This window comes from Oreochromis niloticus, linkage group LG11 (genome assembly GCF_001858045.2).
Source record: "Oreochromis niloticus isolate F11D_XX linkage group LG11, O_niloticus_UMD_NMBU, whole genome shotgun sequence".
In the NCBI taxonomy this organism is placed as follows: Eukaryota; Metazoa; Chordata; class Actinopteri; order Cichliformes; family Cichlidae; genus Oreochromis; species Oreochromis niloticus.
The window spans coordinates 28353351-28373687 of record NC_031976.2 but is presented as its reverse complement, the minus strand read 5'-3'; the positions used below and the strand labels follow the sequence as shown (position 1 = coordinate 28373687).

General features: G+C 41.3%; 1 protein-coding gene and 1 long non-coding RNA gene across 2 annotated transcripts; one reads left to right on the top strand and one right to left on the bottom strand.

The window, feature by feature from the left end:
* Nucleotides 1–9312: 9312 nt before the first annotated feature.
* Nucleotides 9313–9875, top strand: LOC112848139 (free fatty acid receptor 2-like). The gene has a single exon (XM_025911218.1). The coding sequence runs from the start codon at nucleotides 9329–9331 to the stop codon at nucleotides 9725–9727; it is 399 nt and encodes a 132-aa protein (XP_025767003.1). The 5' UTR covers nucleotides 9313–9328; the 3' UTR covers nucleotides 9728–9875.
* A 4829-nt stretch (nucleotides 9876–14704) lies between these two features.
* LOC112848117 (uncharacterized) lies at nucleotides 14705–20333 on the bottom strand. Its single transcript, XR_003222060.1, has 3 exons — nucleotides 20213–20333; nucleotides 18774–19026; nucleotides 14705–15353 (listed from the first exon to the last, which is right to left on the bottom strand). It is a non-coding gene; the product is annotated as an uncharacterized LOC112848117 (long non-coding RNA).
* Between the last annotated feature and the right edge of the window lie 4 nt (nucleotides 20334–20337).

The following is a 20337-nucleotide window of genomic DNA, read 5'->3' as shown; positions in this document are numbered from 1 at the left end:
AAAGGAATTCGTTACTAATTACTGATTACTTATCCAAAAAGTAATCATGTTACCTTACTTGTTTTCAAAAGTAATTAGTTACTTATTTACTTTTCAGAAACTTGATACACAACTTGAATACGTAATAAAGCAATAGACCTTTCAGCCCAGTTCTGTTTTTTATGCATAATCCATCATATAAAATTGAAACTAATAGGAATTCTCTTTTTAAAAATTGTTTTATTAGTTTTAATCTTTTAATTTTATGCACATTGCATTAAGCAAAAATTAAATTGTATGCAACTGTATTTGACTTGAATAAATTGTTTAACATTTAAACGTATTTTCTGCATATTCCAGCATATAAAATAGATGCAAGTAAAACACAGCAAAAATTAAATAAAATCAAAGATTCAGCAGCACTAAGTCCTGTCGCTCTTAAATCTATTTTCACCTGTTTAGCAGTAATGAGGCGGGTGGAGGTCGCCCGGTTCCAAATAGCTGGACCGGCCGTCGGACATACCAGGCATTTGCCCAGTGGGCCGATGGTGAATTTTCGTTTTTATGGGCTGATTTTTTTTTGTTTGTTTGTTTGTTTGATTTTTGTAACGGAATTCACAATGATGGTGGTGGATTGGCCAGTTGGTCATGATCGACTCTGAACTGGATCAATTACAGCCGAGGAGGTCGGATGCACCCTCCCCTTGCTTGGGCAACGGCTCTGAAAGCAGTCTTATCTCTGACAAACAGAAGAAAATGGTATGAAGGGGAAAAGGAACTGTACTTCAGCTAGGATGAAAAAAACAAAGCTGGAGTTATTCTGTGTGTTTACGCTGCAGCTGCGTCATCTCCTCTCATTCTCTCCCCCTCCCTCTCCTGTTGCTGCTTTAATCATGAAACTGATCAGTGATCAGGCCCACTTTGAAAAAGGAAAAGGAAACCAGCAGATGTTGCTTTAAACAACAGCAGCACGTTTAAGCTTGATAAGCTGTTGTTAGAATTTATTTAATATTACTTTCTAGTATCAGCCGATGTTTGCTGGAGCCACAGCCGTAAAAGCTGTAGGTCATGATATTGGTTTGGATATCCTGGTGAGAGGGAAACATGAAGATGAAACCAGGAGATGTCCGTACTGAATCATCAGAGCTGAACAGGTGATGGAGAAACAGGTTTACCTTTTAGGTGACATGAATGAGATGAAGGGAAGTTATGAACTGTTCCTGAGAGACAAACAGGGAAAGGGGGGCACAAAGAAATACTTTTCTTTATTATTCTCATTTAAAATGTCTAGTTTTTAATAAATAATTATTTGAATCTTACAACCAAAGTGGGCATCAGATCTAAAATGTGTAGAAATCATACATAAATACTAACAAGAGAGTGTACATCACTGTAACAACAGTGTTTGTTTTCATTCAAAGGCTTTATGACTTTTCCTATAATACCTGGTGGGCCGGTCTCTAGTCAAAATGCCCGGGCCGATTTTTTGTCCCAGTCCAGCCCTGCTGGAAACACAGTCACACTGCAGCATGTTGACTTTTGTCTTGGGTATAATAATAGACCTCTGTCTCTCTGCTGAAATAACTTCTGAACCCGATTATTAGGTTTAAATTTGGTCTGCATTTATCCAAAGTTATGCCTATGACATAGGTCAAGAAAAAGCAGACCCCAAGCAGACAAGATTTGTGACAATGAGTATAGTTCAAATAAAGCTCAAATAAATCAAAAGATAAAGACCAAAAACAAAAACAGTAAGTATTGTAAGGGCAAGAAAGACATTATTGACGAAACAAGACACCCCCATAATCTTTATTTTACAATATTATATTTGGTTAAAATGTTCTCATTGTTTAAATGTTATGTTATTTTCTTTGGTTGTTGTAAAATAATGTGTGCCCCAGTCTTTAATGAGACATAGTGCTGGATGGGCAGTCATTCCTGCATTACACCACAAGAGGGAGTATCTCCTAAAATGAGTAACGCTAGCGGGAGTAAACAAGGCCGGCCACTCACCATAATGCAGTGGGCCTCACAAGAGCTGTGTGAGACTGTACAAATGTGTAATGATGTACTATGTCTATATATTTGCAGACACACTAAAGGCAAACTCACAAAGCCACACTTATTTCAATACCTTTTAACCCAAGTGTGCAACAATATTCCTAAATTTTCTTAAAATATTAATAGATCCCAAATTAATTTCTAATACGCAAACTTTCATTCATTTGGAGTAGTATGTCATAGTGTGCGTTTATATAAACACACCTACAAAGTCATGAAAGTCATTAGCCTGATACATTGTGCCGAAAGAAAGAACAGTCCCCAAAATGATTGTCTGGGAAGTTCAAAGTGTCCATGCTATAACTGGTATAAAAATAAATCTGCAAGGGTGGGCAGAAAGTTTCACAGAGTAGAAGTCATATGGGTGAGAAATAGACATCTTTCTAGTTCAGTGTTAGTCTTATATTTCCTGTTTATTTTTAGAGCACTGCTTGGCACCTCTAAAATATCTTTTCTCTCCGGTTTAATTGGATTGTGTGCTCCTACACAAACCACTATTTGCCAATTTTATAACAAACCAAAAATGTGTTTGATATATATGTAAATGTTTGTTTGTTCACTGATGTGCACATACCAAAATGTAAAACGAGGCCTGCAGTCCTGTTTCATCTCATGATTTCTTAAACATCTTTAACTCTGCACTCATCCATTCTTTCAGTTATCTGTAAAGACCTACGTGGTTAATTACCACAAACAACCACTTCTTTGTACACACATTAAATTTGAGGTAATGGTTTTTGGCAGATGACAAGAATTAATTGGCAAATTAAATATATGGGTTTAAAAAATTATTTGAGTTGTTTGTAGGTTTGTTTTTTTCTTGTTTGTTTGTTGCATTTGTTTGATTGAAACTTTTAAGACTTTGCTTGCAAATGCAGCTACTTAAAGAGTTCGGCCTGCGAAAAATAGGTCTGCAAGTGTCGTAGTGCTGGATCGTTTGACCCAGGGTTTTGAGTTTTCATGTATGTTGATGTCATTTTTGTATTATGGTTTATGTCTAAAGTCATTTTGTTAGTCTTGAGTTTATTCTTTATTGCCTAGGTTGTCCTGTTTAGCTCCTTGGTTATTAGGTCCCTCTGTGTCTTTGTCCTCTGTGTCCCTCTCTGTGTCTCTGGGTTTCTCGCCGGGCCTTCCCCAGAGGCCAAGCTTGTGGCATCAGCTGACTGTGGACACCTGGAGGAGGTTCAACCAGCACAGCCCGTTTCTCCTGGGAGCTAGGGCGACCTGATCCAGTCTCTTCCGTCATTGGCTGAGAGCTTGAGCGAGCTGCCCCAGTCCTCTCCCGCATCCACTGGGGACTCAGGAGAGGGACTCACCTTGATTTGCCTGTTTCCGCTGGAGGCTCTGGTGAGCCGGTCCAGCAATCCCTCGTGTCCGCTCAAGGCTCTGGTGAGCCGGTTTAGGACCCCCTTGTGTTCACCAGAGGCTCAGGACTGCTCTGCCGGCACCTCCTCATCTCCACTGGAAGCTCAAGTGAGCCGGTACCGCCGCCGCTTTACACATGTTTGGCCTCCTGACCTGCCCTGTTGGCTCCGCGGCCTACCTCCAGATCTGCTCCGGTCGGCCCCCTGAACTCTGTTTTGGTCTCCTGAACCATCAGCCTCCGGGTCGGCCCACTGAACTTTTTTTTTGCATCAGATGTGTAATGTCATATTTAACCATTCATTTACTGTCTGACACCTTTAACTTTAGCTTAATGCATCCAAGTCCTCTGCTCAGAGCAAGTTTATTGCAAGCTGTTATTAAATGAAAAGAAAATCTTACACACATCTATGTGTAACATTAGTGGTATAGACTGATTTCCTTTGCAGCCTCATTACTTTCTGAGCTATGTTACACTTCTATACTTATTCTGTATGCCGCCAACACAAGGGTTTAGAAATAGAAAATGTGTTTTTTTTTATCGCCAAACATGATTTTTGAAGTATCAAATGTTTGAAGAGGTGTTTTTCCTGTGTGCAAATATTAAGACTGGACTTATTACTGCAGAATTGTTAACAATGACTCTACATAATACATTCATGTTACATAACTTGAAAGCACTCGTTTATATAAACCTGCACAGAAGGCCATGAGCCACCACCTCATTGTTACTGCAAGTAATGATCAATTCACTCAAATGTTACAAGGTGTAACTACAGTTCTCTAGAACTTGTGAACTTTGCATCATTTGCAAATTAACTGAATAAATTATTAACTTGATTTCTTTATCCATGACTTACTTGAAAACAAAGAACATGGACACAGCAACAAATGACTGCTAGAACCAAAAGCAAAAAAGTGAGTAAAGGATAGTATCTGCAATGATACTAGCAAAGAATCACACAACAGACTGGATTTTAAAGGCATGCTTGCCTCTGTTCACTATACTGATAAGGGAGACATGTTGTTCATGAACTAGCAACACATGAGATGAATAACAGCAAGATTTCAAGTTCCGAAAAGTTTAAAGCTTTTGCATCAAAATTTCAACAAATAAGATAAAACACTGTAAGTTGAACAGTTTTCCTTTTGTACAATAAATGATAGAAGTACATCATATTAAGTGCAACAGACTCTCCTTTTCCTGGGTCTGTTACAGTACCCAGAGTTCTGTGTTATTTGAGTTTTCGAGATCTGTGTCATTGTACATGTACAGCAAAATTATGGGTCCTCCACACCAACTGCTGTAGAATAAAATATAAATAGAAAGATAACAGAAATAAATAAACAAAAAATATATAATATAATAATAAAATATAATATATATAATCAAAATCAAATCAAAATGTATTTCTAGAGCACATTTTAAAAACAACAGTGACCAAAGTGCTTCACAACCAGCCAAAAAGAGAATGAAAAGTTAAAAACAAAGATTTAACAAACAAAACAGAGCAACAAACAACGCAGGTGACAAAAAGCAAGCTGGATGATAGTCAAACTAGTTTGATTCAAAAGCCAAAGTAAAAAAGTGAGTTTCAAGACGTGATTTTAAAGACTGAATAGACTCGAAAGTACGAATATCAACAGGAAAGTTATTCCAGAGCCTAGGTGCTGCAGTTGCAAAGGCACAATCACCTTTGGACTTCAGCCGAGACCTTGGTTGAACTAAGAGCATCTGACTAGAAGATCTTAGTGTTCTTTTGGGGTTGTACAAGTAGGAGGAGTTCAGTTAGATAGCTAGGCGCCAAGTTGTTTAAAATTTTAAAAGTAAGCAAGAGAATTTTAAAATCAATGCGATATTTGACAGGGAGCCAATGCAAGTTAGCTAAAACTGGAGTGATGTGATCATACATTCTAGTACCAGTTAAAAGGCGTGCAGCAGCATTTTGAACTAACTGCAAACAATGGAGAGAAGAGTGTTGGAGGCCCAAGTAGAGAGAGTTGCACTAGTCCAGTCTAGTGGTGATAAATGCATGAATAAGTCTTTTAAGGTCTATCAGAGGAACATCGCTTTGAATATCTGACGTAACCGATAAAGACTGGTTTTAACCACTGTGGACACTTGCTTCTCTAATTTGAATTTGAGAGGAATATATACACAACTAGAGGACTTTATACAAAACAGGAGCAAAGTAAAAATAGGTCATGTTGCAAAGTTCTTAAAAGTAGTGCGATAGACTTGGTCTGAGTATAGAGGCTATGTGTGAGTAGCCTGAGTGATGTGAGGGTTACTCAGACAATGGCTCAGATTGGTGGGTGGGCTTGCGTGGGATCTGGCAAAATAGTGTTTGGTAACAGCCGAGGTGAAGAAGTGTGAGTCTGGAGGTGTGGGACCTGATGGACCAGAGAGCAGTAGGTCAAACAGGTGGTACAACGGGACCTGTGTTGGCCCTGGGGGATCACCACATTAAGAAGATCAGGAGGATCTGATGATGGCCTCCAGGGGTGGCAGAGGGCAGCCAATTATTTTTTGAGCAGTGTTAATTGCTCTTTTACTGTTCTCAGTTGTGGCCCCTACGTACCAAACACCCAAGCAGTAGCAGAGCAGGCTCTCCACTAAGGAGTGCCAGAAGGCCAGCACCAGCTTCTAGTCCAGGTTATTTTTCTACAGGACATGGAGGAATTGCAGCCGCTGCTGGGCTTTCTTTACCAGGGCATGTTGTGGGTTCAGGTGATATTAACAGAGATGTGGGTGCCCAGAAACCTGAAGGTGGAGACAGACTCCACCTGTTCTTTATAATGAGAGAGGAGTGGATCTGTCTATTCCCCCCTGAAGTCTATGGTACGTTCTTTTGTTTTAAGGACATTCAGTTTCAGGTTGTTTTCTGAGCACCAGAGGGTCAAATTCTATACCTCCACCCTGTACGCTGTCTCATTTCCATCAGAGATAAGCTCAACCACGCTGGTATCATCAGCATACTTGATGATGACATTGGTTGGTTGGATTGGTATACAGGGTGTACAGTAGGGGGCTGAGAACGCAGCCCTGCGGGTACCCAGTGCTGAGTGACAGTGGATGGGAGAGGTGGGGGCCGAGTCTGACTGAATAAAGTTGGTTGGTGAGGAAATCTATGATCCAGGAGCAGGTGGCAAGGGCATGTGGATTGTGGTGTTGAATGCTGAGCTGTAGTCCATGAAGAACATCCTCACATAGCTCTTCCTGTTCTCCATTTGGTTCAACACTTTGTGAAGGGTGACAGTATCCTCTGTCGACAGGTTTGCTCTGTAAGCAAAATGGTAGGGGTCGAGAGAGGGATGTAAGCAGTCTCTGATGTGTTGTGATACCATCTGTTTAAAACACTTCAGGATTACAGACGTGAGGCCTATGGGTCTGTAGTCACTGAGGCTGTCTATACCAGTCTTTTGGGGGATGGGAATGATGGTGGAGACCTTCAGACAGGTGGGAACGATGGCATTAGTCAGGCAGAGGTTGAACAGCCTGGTGAGGATCCCTGACGATTGATGCACGCAGGTTTGACCACAGACTCTTGGACCCAAACCAAGCAAAGAAGGTGTTGAGCTCTTCTCCTAGTTTGTAATTTGTAATCAATAGCTCATCAGACGCAGGTGGGTGACAATCCTCAGGTGTGTGGCGCATAGACTCGGAATTAGTGCCACCCATGACATCAACACAGGATGAGCAAGTGAGAGAAACCCTGGGAGCACTTGGGGAAGGCTGGGGGACCATGACAGTTTCTCTCTCTCTCTCTCTCTCTCTCTCTCTCTCTCTCTCTCAATGTTCATGCTTCCTGTTTTATTTTGGTGGTATTTTGTCTTGTGTCCATTATGTTCAGTTTTGCTTCCCTTGCCTCATTAGATTGATTCAGCTCTGCTGTGCATTTTTTCCCATCTGTCTCCACTTCTCCTCTGGCATCTTAATTGTCTCAGTCTCCCTTTGTCAATTGACAGAACGTTAGTCACATTTCCCTTCAGTAGTCCTGTTTCCAAGAGTTCTTTCTCCAGTATAGGTTTCAGTTATGATTTTTCCATCTGTTCTCTCCTGTATTTTCAGCGAGTTGGGAATAAGGCAACCACCCATCAGAGCCGTGCCAGGGACCAGGTGGCTCCTCCAGAGTTAGAAAGGCTTATGTCCAGGGCACTTCAATTGGTCCTGAAGAAACAGAGGGTCACAGACCAATTCCACTTCAAGCTAGGAAAACATCAGATTCCATCTGTTTTAGAAAAAAAAAATAAAGTGCTTTGGTAAGGTCTTCAAATGCAGCTTAAAGGACATAGGTTGCCATTTATCACGGCAACCAGCATCAAACTCAAGGGGTGGATGAAGATGGTAGACAGGTCTGGTCTCCCTGGGCAGTTCAAGCTATGGGTTTAGCAGCAGATTCCCAGGAATTATCTGGCCCTCGCTTGTATACTGTATACTGTATCTTTTTTTTTTCTTTTGCTGATGCAGTGGATTTTTACCCTCTACAGGGTGTGCATTGCAACATTGTTTAAACTACTGACATGAGGACATTTGTTTTGAGTGGTAAATGGACTGGTTCTTTTATATCGCTTTTCTACTCTACCTGAGAACTTAAAGCGCTTTATACAACATTCCCCCATCCACACTCACATTCAGACTCCAGTGGATGCCAAAAAGAGCAACTTGGAGTTTGAGTCTAGCCCAGGGATATTTGTCATGCAGACTAGAGATACCGGGGAAAAAACCACCAACTTTGCAATTAATAGATGACATGCTTTACCTTCTGCGCTATGGCCACCCTTTTACATTGTAGATTCCACACAGTTGTCCCCATTTCAGTTACATATATTGCTGAAGTTATTCTACTTGAGCATGAGCACTGATACATTTTTAAAAAATTTAGCATGGATTGCAAAAGGACCAGTGATATTTTTAAAATACTTGATACCATATTTAATTCCTGTTGCAAGAGATGTCAATTTCGAAGAAAGGAAATCATTGACAAACTGTTCCTAAGCAACAGAAAACAGAACTATAGAGGTTAAAGCCTACATGTTATTTTCCCCTGTGCTGCTGGAATATATATTCCAATATTTCAAATATCTTAAAAGACTATGAATTCATTGTCTACTTGGGAAAATAAAAAAAATATATATAAGGATTATTTATATATAGGTGTAACTATATCATTTTTTATTCTAATTATAACTTCATAAATAAATACAGCAGAGTAAAACATAGGAAGAGGTCCTTTATTAACCCATCTAAGATAAACGTTAAAATAATGCAATTTTGCATCGTAGTTAATATTAACCACTGGTGTTAGTTGTTGCTTATTATGGGATGAACAAAGAGGTGTGTCACATGTGACTTCAGTGTGAAGGTTTCTGGCTTCTAACATTTTATATCAGTTCATCTTTGAACTCACAAGTTACAATCACAAGTCTTTGATGAACGTTGCAGAATGGAATTTTAGTTGTTAAGTCTGGAAACTTTCTTCTGCTTGGTGAGTAAATACATTTACCTTATCACACCAAATACAGAAGATTCTACAGTTGGTGAAATTCTACAGCTGATGCAGAAAGTCGACTGCCTCATTTGTTTGGCACTGATCAGTGATCAAAGTGAATAAAAGACATTTTATCACAATATAAAATGTAAATATCCAAAGTATCAATGGAGCAATGTTTAAGGTGGTTATTTTACTTTTTTTTATTTTTGCATTTAATTATTTACATACACAGGTTGGAAATAAAACTGTTCAATATAATGTGATTGGTCAGTGAACGTTTGAACAGGCAGCTGTCTTTTACTCTGTTTTTAAATTGTCAGAAAAAAAGCTAAATATTTTAGTATTATGGAGTATATTTTTTATAAACTGTGATTGGTATCTGTTCTTTTTTCTTTTTCTTTTTTCTTTTTTTCTTTTGGTTTAGGTCCATAATGGAATCTACCGTGAACAGTGGAGTGATTCTTTCAGTTTACATCATTTCATTCCTGATCAGCTTCCCCTGTAATCTCTTGGCTCTCTATGCATTTAGTACCAAGATTCGCTCCAAGCCACTTCCAACAGACTTCCTGCTGCTCAACCTGACTGTCTCTGACCTGCTGTTTTTGATCATCCTGCCTCTCAAGATGCACGAAGCAGCATCTGGTATGAAATGGGATCTGCCCAACTTCATGTGCTCCATCACCTCCTTCACATTTTTCTCCACAATCTACACCAGCTCCTTGTTGCTGATGGCAGTCAGTGTGATCCGCTACATAGGAGTAGCATTTCCTATCACCTATCATCTACTGCAGAAACCTGTGCATGCAATTGTTATCAGTGCTATTATTTAGCTGATCTTGATAGCACACTGCAGTATCACTTTCATCATCCAGCATCACCCATCTCTGGCCAGTAATAACTCCAATGCATGTTATGAACATTTTTCAGAGAAGCAGTTGGAGATCCTCCTCCCACTACGTCTGGAGTTTTTCTTTGTACTCTGCCTCATACACTGTGTATAGTGCAGGTGGCGTGCTGCTGACTTCGACTGAGAAAATCGTCGGGCGGTGGAAGGAATACTTCGAGGACCTCCTTAATCCCACTGTCACATCTTCCATGGAGGAAGCAGAGTCTGGGGACGAAGGGGATGACCCGCCATCTCTGTGGGCGAGGTCGCGGAGGCAGTCAAACAACTCCTTGATGGCAGAGCCCCCTGGGATGGACAAGGGCCACCCCAAGTTCCTGAAGGCTCTGGATGTTGTAGGGCTGTCTTGGTTGACACGCCTCTACAATGTTGCATGGAGATCAGGGGCAGACCAGGGTGGTGGTTCCCATCTTTAAGAAAGGTGACCGGAGGGTGTGTTCCAACTACAGGGTAATCACACTCCTCAGCCTCCCTGGGAAAGTCTATGCCAAGGTGCTGGAGAGGAGAGTCCGTCCGTTAGTCCAACCTCGTATACAGGAGGAACTAAGCTGTTTTCGTCCTGGCTGTGGAACACTGGATCAGCTCTTCATCCTCTCAAAGATACTCCAGAGTGCATGGGAGTTTGCCCAACCAGTCTACATGTGTTTTGTGGACTTGGAAAAGGCATTCTGTTCATAATTTTTATAGACATAATTTCTGTCTTTTTATAGACAGAATTTCTGCCACTGGCGGAAGGCTTTCACTTCGGTTGTCTCAGGATCTCATCTCTGCTTTTTGCAGATGATGTGGTTCTGTTGGCTTCATTGGGTGATGGCCTCCAGCTTGCCTTGGAACGGTTCGCAGCCGAGTGTGAAGCGGTGGGAATGAGAATCAGCACCTCCAAATCTGAGGCCATGGTCCTCAGCCAGAAAAGGGTGGAGTGCCCACTCCAGGTCAGGGAAGAGTTCCTGCCCCAAGTGGAGGAGTTTAAGTATCTTGGGGTCTTGTTCATGAGTGATGGGAGAAGGGAGCGGCAGATGGATTGATGCTGCAGCCGCAGTGATGTGGACGCTGTACCGGTCTGTTGTGGTGAAGAGAGAGCTGCGTGAAAAAGCAAAGCTCTCAATTTGCTGGTCAATCATCCCTACCCTCACCTATGGTCACGAGCTGTGGGTAGTTACCGAAAGAACGAGATCGCGGATACAAGCGGCAGAAATGGGCTTCCTCCGAAGGGTGGCTGGCCTCTCCCTTAGAGATAGGGTGAGAAGTTTGGCAATTCTGGAGGGGCTCAAAGTAGAGCCGCTGCTCCTCCACATCGAAAGGAGCCAGTTGAGGTGGTTCGGGCATCTGACAAGGATGACTCCTGGGCGCCTCCTAGATGAGGTATTCCAGCCATGTCCCACCGGGAGGAGGCCCCGGGGCAGACCCAGGAAACGCTGGAGAGATTATATCTCTCGCCTGGCCTAGGAATGCCTTGGTGTTCCCCCAAACAAGCTGGTGGAGGTGGCTGGGGAGAGGGAGGTCTGTGCTTCTCTGCTTGGGCTGCTGCCCCCTCGACCAGCCCCGGATAAGTGGAAGAAAATGGATGGGATGGATGGATGAAATGGAAGTTGTGGCCTCTTCTTTCACAATTATAAAGACAGGTCGCTGACTCTAGCTAAGAGTAAAAATGACTTTCCATCTTTCATGCCTAACATAATCAGCTTTTGTTTCTGTGTTTTTGATAGTAAATCAAAGACATGATGTCTGATATGTAATAGTTGAGACCAGTAATTAGTTACTAATTACTGATTACTTCTCCAAAAAAGTAATCCTGTTACTTTACTTATTACTTATTTTCAAAAGTAATTAGTTACCTATTTACTTAGTTGCTTTTCAAAAACATGATACACAACCTAAATACATAATAAAGCAATAGACCTTTCAGCCCAATTCTATTTTTTATGCATTATCCATCATATATAACTGAATCAGATGAAAAAGTCTCTTTTTAAAAAAACCTTTTATTAGTTTTAATCTTTTAATTTTACGCACATTGCATGAAGCAAAAATTAAATTATATGCAACTGTCTTTGACTTGAAGAAGTTGTTTAACATTTAAACCTATTTTCTGCATATTCCAGCATATAAAATAAAAAAATGTTTTGTGTTTACACTCGCTCTTCAGGGGGTTTCTCTGTGAATTTCACATTCCCGTGGTGGCTTGCAAGGTGCTTGCTCAGATTTGAAGTTTAATTTTTCGCTGTAGAAAGAAATTTTCATCCCACGCAGAGTACAGAGGACAATAATGTTTTTGTCACTTTTTATAGAATAAAACTTAAAGTAATGTACATCCACGCTGTAAATGCTGCATGGTCGTACTCTCTCCCCCACTCCGTATTATCCATTTTTGATCTACACACGGCTGTTGCTGCCACGGACGTTGCACGTTCTTACATCAATGTCGAGAGGCACTCTCACAAACAAAATCACAATGGTTTAATAACCCAGTAACGCAGTGTGCTTACGGAAAAGTAACCTAATTAAAGTAAGTAATTAATTACTTTTTTGCAATAGTAATCCCTTAAATTACTCGTTACTCGAAAAAAGTAATTGGATTACAGCATCGCGTTACTTGTAACACGTTACTGCCCGTCTCTGATTAAGACTTCAAACATGATCTAACATCTTTAAAATATTAAAGCTAATAAACTCATGACTGGATCAGGCATGACTGGATCGTGAACTACACTGAGAATTTTGAGACTGTATTACCAACACCTCATAACTGCAGCATCATCAAGAACTATTCTTAATAAAATTTAGAGAAGGAAAAACCTGTTAGTTAGAAAATGATTGTGGTTAGTTTGAAATATGCACTTACACAGAATATGAGTCATACATGTGAAAAACTGATGTCAATTCAGTGTTGGATTCCAGATAAGCCCTATTAGTCCTGCCCGGTTAGTAGGTAATAGGGTTTGCATACTGACATTTCCCTTACACTGCGCCTATTCAGGTTTCAACAAACTTTAAAGACAATTAACACTTCAGGAAAATTTTAATTTGTTTTTTTCATTCTAGAGAGCTCCGATACAATCCAGCATAATCTTTTAATTTCAGTGTCTTATTTTATTTTGTTTTTCATCTTTGTTTATATCTATTGATATAGACTCTGACAAATAGAACTAAATTCCCAAAATCATACTTTTTGCTACTGATGCATTTGATTTGTATTATTGTAGGGTCTTTACCTTACTATATAAAGCGCCTTGAGGCAAATGTTATGATACATAAATAAAACTGAATTGAATTTTCTACAGATATTAAAGCTGTACATTTTGACCACCTACAGGGTGTACATTTAAACACAGATCATCATCTAAACTGCTGACCTGAGGAAATTTGTTTTAAATAGTAGGTCCCATGAGCATGAGCATCTATACATCCACCATAGTTCACCAAAACACAAGTGATGTTTTTGAACTATACTTATTGTCACAAATCTAAACGTGATTGTCTCCTTGGAAAAAGAAAATTATGATTTTTTTCTTGACCTATGTCATAGGCATAACTTTGGATAAATGCAGACCAAATTTAAACCTAATAATCAGGTTCAGAAGTTATTTCAGCAGAGAGACAGAGGTCTATTATTATACCCAAGACAAAAGTCAACATGCTGCAATTTGGCATTTGCTGTTATTATTAACCTGCTGGTGTCTAGAGAGCTGTGTCACGTGTCTTGAGTGTCAGTGTGACTGTGTTTCCGGCTTCTAACATTTTATATCAGTTCATCTTTTGATTCAAAAGTTATAATCTGAAAGTCTCTGATGAAAGATACTAATTGGAATTTTAGGTGTTGTTCTTCTGCTTGGTAAGTAAATATATTTACCTTATGAAACCAAATATAGCAGATACTCCACAATCTATACCAGCTACTTGCTGCAGATGGCAGAAGGCAGTGTGGTTCGTTACACAGGAGTAGCATTCCCTGTCACCTGTTGTCAGTTGCACAGACCTGTTTATACAATTGCCCTATTGCTGAAATTTGGCTGATCTCATTGACACAGTGCAGTATCACTTTTAGCATTCAGAACCACCGATCTCTGGCCAGCAGTAACTCCAGTGTGTGTTATTAAGACTTTAAGGAGAAACAGTTGGCGGTCCTCCTCCCAGTATGTCTGGAGTTTTGGGGGGGTTTGGGGGGGGTTTTTGCACTCTTCCTCATACCACTTCTATTTGTGCTTACCACTACTTGTGCTGCATCTCGCTTCTGTTCAGCCCCCAGAATATCTCGGGTGCAAAAACAGAAGGCCATTGGCATGAGTAGTCATTTAATTGTGTCATGTCATAGTTGTTTATATAAACAAACCTACAAAGTCATGAAAGTCATTACCCTAATACACTGGGCCAAAAGAAAGAACAGTCACCAAAATGATTGCCCTGGAAGTTCGCAGTGTCTACACTGTAACTCATATAAAAATAGATCTGCAAGAGTGGGCAGAAAGTTCCACAGCGTAGAAGTCATATGTGTGAAAAATAGACATCCTTTTAGTTCAGTGTTATTCTTATATTTCCTGTTTATTTTTAGAGCACTGCTTGGCACCTCTAAAATATCTTTTCTCTCCTGTTTAATTGGGTGGTGTGCTCCTACACAAACCACTATTTGCCACTTTTATAACAAACCAAAAATGTGTTTGATATATATGTAAATGTTTGTTTGTTCACTGATGTGCACATACCAAAATGTAAAACGAGGCCTGCAGTCCTGTTTCATCTCATGATTTCTTAAACATCTTTAACTCTGCACTCATCCATTCTTTCAGTTATCTGTAAAGACCCTACGTGGTTAATTACCACAAACAATTGGCAAATTAACTATATGGGTTTAAAAAATTATTTGAATTGTTTGTAGGTTTATTTTTTTTCTTGTTTGTTTGTTTGATTGAAAATCTTAAGACTTTGCTTGCAAATGCAGCTACTTAGAGAGTTCGGCCTGCAAAAAATAGGTCTGCAAGTGTTGTGGTGCTGGATCGTTTGACCCAGGGTTTTGAGTTTTCATGTATGTTGATGTAATTTTTGTATTATGGTTTATGTCTAAAGTCATTTTGTTAGTCTTGAGTTTATTCTTTATTGCCTAGGTTGTCCTGTTTAGCTCCTTGGTTATTAGGTCCCTCTGTGTCTTTGTCCTCTGTGTCCCTCTCTGTGTGTCTGGGTTTCTCCCCGGGCCTTCCCCAGAGGCCAAGCTTGTGGCATCAGCTGACTGTGGACACCTGGAGGACGCTCATCCAGCACAGCCCGTTTCTCCTGGGAGCTTGGGCGACCTGATCCAGCCTCCTTCGTCATTGGTTGAGAGCTTGAGCGAGCTGCCCCAGTCCTCTCCCTCATCCGCTGGGGACTCAGGAGAGGGACTCAGCCTTTGCCTGTTTTTGCTGGAGGCTCTGGTGAGCCGGTACCGCCGCCGCTTTACACATATTTGGCCTCTGGACCTGCTGTGCCACCACTGTTGGCTCCGCCGCCTGGCTCCAGATCTGCTCCGTTTTTGCATCAGATGTGTAATCTCATATTTAACCATTCATTTACCGTCTGAGGATCTGCAATGATACTAGCAAAGAATCACACAACAGAAAGGATTTTCAAGGCATACATGCCTCTGTTCACTATACTGAGATAAGGGAGACATGATGCTATTCATGAACTAGCAACATATGAAATGAATAACAGCAAAATTTTGACTTCTGAAAAGTTGAAAGCCTTTCCATCAAAAATTCAACAAATAAGATAAAATACTGTAAGTTGAACAGTTTTGTTTTTGTACAATAAGCGATAGAAGTACATCATATTAAGTGCAACAGACTGTCCTTTTCCTGGGTCTGTTACAGTACCCAGAGTTCTGTGTTTTTTGAGTTTTCAACATGTGTTTAAATATATTTAGGATGTTTAGTAGAATAGCCCTTTATTGTCATTGTACATGCAAAATTATGGGTGCTCCACACCAACTTTTGTAGAATAAAATATAAATAGAAAAACAGCAGGAATAAATAACAAACAAAACAAACAAAAAAATAACAAACTAGAGCACATTTTAAAAACAACAGTGACCAAAGTGCTTCACAACCAGCCAAAAAGAGAATGAAAAGTTAAAAACAAAGATTTAACAAACAAAACAGAGCAACAAACAACACAGGTGACAAAAAGCAAGCTGGATGATAGTCAAACTAGTTTGATTCAAAAGCCAAAGTAAAAAAGTGAGTTTCAAGACGTGATTTTAAAGACTGAATAGACTCGAAAGTACGAATATCAACAGGAAAGTTATTCCAGAGCCTAGGTGCTGCAGTTGCAAAGGCACAATCACCTTTGGACTTCAGCCGAGACCTTGGTTGAACTAAGAGCATCTGACTAGAAGATCTTAGTGTTCTTTTGGGGTTGTACAAGTAGGAGGAGTTCAGTTAGATAGCTAGGCGCCAAGTTGTTTAAAAATTTAAAAGTAAGCAAGAGAATTTTAAAATCAATGCGATATTTGACAGGGAGCCAATGCAAGTTAGCTAAAACTGGAGTGATGTGATCATACATTCTAGTACCAGTTAAAAGGCGTGCAGCAGCATTTTGAACTAACTGCAAACGATGGAGAGAAGAGTGTTGGAGGCCCAAGTAGAGAGAGTTGCACTAGTCCAGTCTAGTGGTGATAAATGCATGAATAAGTCTTTCAAGGTCTTTCAGAGGAACATCGCTTTGAATATCTGACGTAACTGATAAAGACTGGTTTTAACCACTGTGGACACTTGCTTCTCTAATTTGAATTTGAGAGGAATATATACACAACTAGAGGACTTTATACAAAACAGGAGCAAAGTAAACACAGAGGTCACATTGCAAAGTTCTTAAAAGTAGTGCGATAGACTTGGTCTGAGTATAGAGGCTATGTGTGAGTAGCCTGAGTGATGAGGGTTACTCAGACAATGGCTCAGATTGGTGGGTGGGCAGGGGTGGGATCTGGCAAAATAGTGTTTGGTAACAGCCGAGGTGAAGAAGTGTGAGTCTGGAGGTGTGGGACCTGATGGACCAGAGAGCAGTAGGTCAAACAGGTGGTACAATAGGACTTAGGGATCACCTCTTTTGGCCCTGGGGATCACCAGATCAGGAGGATCTGATGATGGCCTTCAGGGGTGGCAGAGGGCAGCCAATTATTTTTTGAGCAGTGTTAATTGCCCTTTTACTGTTCTCAGTTGTGGCCCCTACGTACCAAACACCCAAGCAGTAGCAGAGCACGCTCTCCACTAAGGAGTGCCAGAAGGGCAGCACCAGCTTCTAGTCCAGGTTATTTTATTAAACCTGAAGGTGGAGACAGACTCCACCTGTTCTTTATAATGAGAGGCGAGTGGATCTGTCTATTCCCCTCTGAAGTCCATGGTACGTTCTTTTGTTTTAAGGACATTCAGTTTCAGGTTGTTTTCTGAGCACCAGAGGGTCAAATTCTATACGTCCACCCTGTACGCTGTCTCATTTCCATCAGAGATAAGCTCAACCACGCTGGTGTCATCGGCATACTTGATGATGACATTGGTTGGAACGCAGCCCTGCGGGTATCCAGTGCTGAGTGACAGTGGATGGGAGAGGTGGGGGCCGAGTCTGACTGATTAAAGCTGGTTGGTGAGGAAATCTATGATCCAGGAGCAGGTGACAAGGGCATGTGGATTGTGGTGTTGAATGCTGAGCTGTAGTCCACGAAGAACATCCTCACATAGCTCTTCCTGTTCTCCATTTGGTTCAACACTTTGTGAAGGGTGACAGTATCCTCTGTCGACAGGTTTGCTCTGTAAGCAAAATGGTAGGGGTCGAGAGAGGGATGTAAGCAGTCTCTGATGTGTTGTGATACCATCTGTTTAAAACACTTCAGGATTACAGACGTGAGGCCTATGGGTCTATAGTCATTGAGGCTGTCTATACCAGTCTTTTGGGGGATGGGAATGATGGTGGAGACCTTCAGACAGGTGGGAACGATGGCATTAGTCAGGCAGAGGTTGAACAGCCTGGTGAGGATCCCTGACGATTGATGCACGCAGGTTTGACCACAGACTCTTGGACCCAAACCAAGCAAAGAAGGTGTTGAGCTCTTCTCCTAGTTTGTAATTTGTAATCAATAGCTCATCAGACACAGGTGGGTGACAATCCTCAGGTGTGTGGCGCATAGACTCGGAATTAGTGCCACCCATGACATGAACACAGAGCGAGCAAGTGAGAGATCCTGGTAGCACTCAGGGAAAGCTAGTGGACCTTGACAGTTTGTGTCTGTCTTTGTGTCTGTCTGTCTGCTTCCTGTCTTATTTTGGTGGCATCTCCTCTTGTGTGCATTATGTTCAGTTTTGCTTCCCGTACCTCATTAGTTTGATTCAGTACTGCTTTGCATCCCCCCCCCCATGTGTCTCCACTTCTCCTCTGGCATATACATTGTCTCAGTTTCCCTTTGTCAACTGACAGAACATTAGTTACCTTCAGTGTTGGGAAGGTTACTTTTAGCTTTCCCTGTTTCTTCAATACGATAATACGTTGGGTTCCGTGTCGGGCTCGTAGCCGAAAACTAGCTTTACTTTGTTGTCTGGGTCAACTTTGCTAGCAAGAGACAGAGAGAGGCGTTGAAAGGCTGCTCCAACGGAAGTTATTGTTTCGGAGGAAAACACGAACACAGTGTACAGTTGAGTCTTATTTCTTCACGTCATTAGGCCACAAATAGAGGTGACATGGGCCACAAGATTGAGACCCAGGCATTAGAGCCTCTTATTGCGTGTTTTGTTTGGGTTTCCGGCGATGCGTGGAATTACCAAAAATAGGGCATAGCCTGACATATGAAACAGGAAAAGACCGCCGTGTAATCAATTTATTGCAAGAAAGTAACTATATTCTGAATAACACCTTTTTAAACAGTAACTGTAACGAAATACAGTTACTCATATTTTATATTTTAAATACGCAACGCCGTTACATGTATTCCATTACTCCAACATTGGTTACCTTACCCTTCAGTACTCCTGTTTCCAAGAGTTCTTTCTCCAGTACAAGTTTCAGTTATGATTTTTTCATCTGTTATCTTCTGCATTTTCAGCGAGTTGGGAATAAGGAAACCACCCATCAGAGCCATGCCAGGGACCGGGTGGCTACTCCAGAGTTAGAGGCTCGTGTCCTGGGCACTTCAAACCCACCAGTTATTGGTTCTGAAGAAACAGAGGGTCACAGACCGATTCCACTTCAAACTAGGAAAACAGAGTACATCTGTTTAAAAACAACAACAACGAGCTTCAGTAAGGTCTTCAAATGCAGCTTTATGGACAGATTTTAATCACGGCAACCAGCATCAAACTCAAGAGGTGGATGAAGGTGATAGACAGGTCTGGTCTCCCTGGGCGGTTCAAGCCATGGGTTTAGCAGCAGATTCTCTCAATAATTATCTGGCCCTTGCTTGTATGTGAGGTGCCCATGACTATAGTTCCATTTCCTCAGTCTTGCTTGGACAGCAAGACTGGGAGGAATGGAAGGAAGAAGAGGCAGTGCTGGGATTGGGAGCATTCCTTCAGTCCTGGTCAACAAGGAGGAAAGACGTAAACTAGTTCTTGAGGATGTGCACTTATTCTGAGAAAGTGGGAGCAGGCAATGAAGTGAAATGTCACCTGGCAAGATATCTGCTCGTGTAACCCCCAGAGGATTAAATTCCTCATCCAGGAAGTTTGACTTCTTCCCAGAGGTTCTCATGGTACAAGGTTGATAAGCCAGCCTGTCGCCTTTGTTCAGGGACAGGGACCCTCGAGCACATCTTGAACACTCACTGATAACAGGTGCAGCACTGTCGTAACCAGAACCATCAGGTTAGTCACTGCTGGGCAGCAACCAAAGAACCAGCCCAAAAACTGAAAGGGGGGCCTGATTACAACCGCACAAGACTGGCGGTTCAACAGGTTTATTTAATTTTGGTCTCTTTACGTCCCACAGTAACTCTATCCTCCTGCCTTCTGAAGGGAAATATTCTGAACTGTGGCTGCTTGACTGAAACCTATATCTACTTATATGGACTGCGTTATTTCAAAGAATTCTACTGTGCACATTCACCTCTGTCTCAACAAATGAAAGAAATGTGGTCACTGGTAAAATAAGGATACGAGCCAAACTATCTATTTCACAACCTGGAGTCATGGAGACCAACAGAAACCCACATGCTGAGCACTGGAAAGAATTCAAAAGGTTTATTTACAGGTTTGTTTGAGGAAAAAAATAATGCAATCAGTGAGGCATTTTAAGGTCCCTAAGTGGCAGCGAAGGTATTGTGGGTTTCCAAGGCACACACACACACTCTGAAGTATAAAGCTCACAGGCCTCAGGCAAACATGGAAAGGTCTGCACAGAGACACGGGTTATTCAAGCCAATGCGAAACAGAGAATCAAACAGAAAGAGTTATGTACCCACCTGACGCAAAGATCTGGCAACGAATGTCTGCTCCAACCTTAAGTAGCTGGCCTGATTGTTCAACCAGCTGCAGGTGATTCAGATCAGCTGAGCAACCACTGAGGGAAGGTAAACACTATACCTAC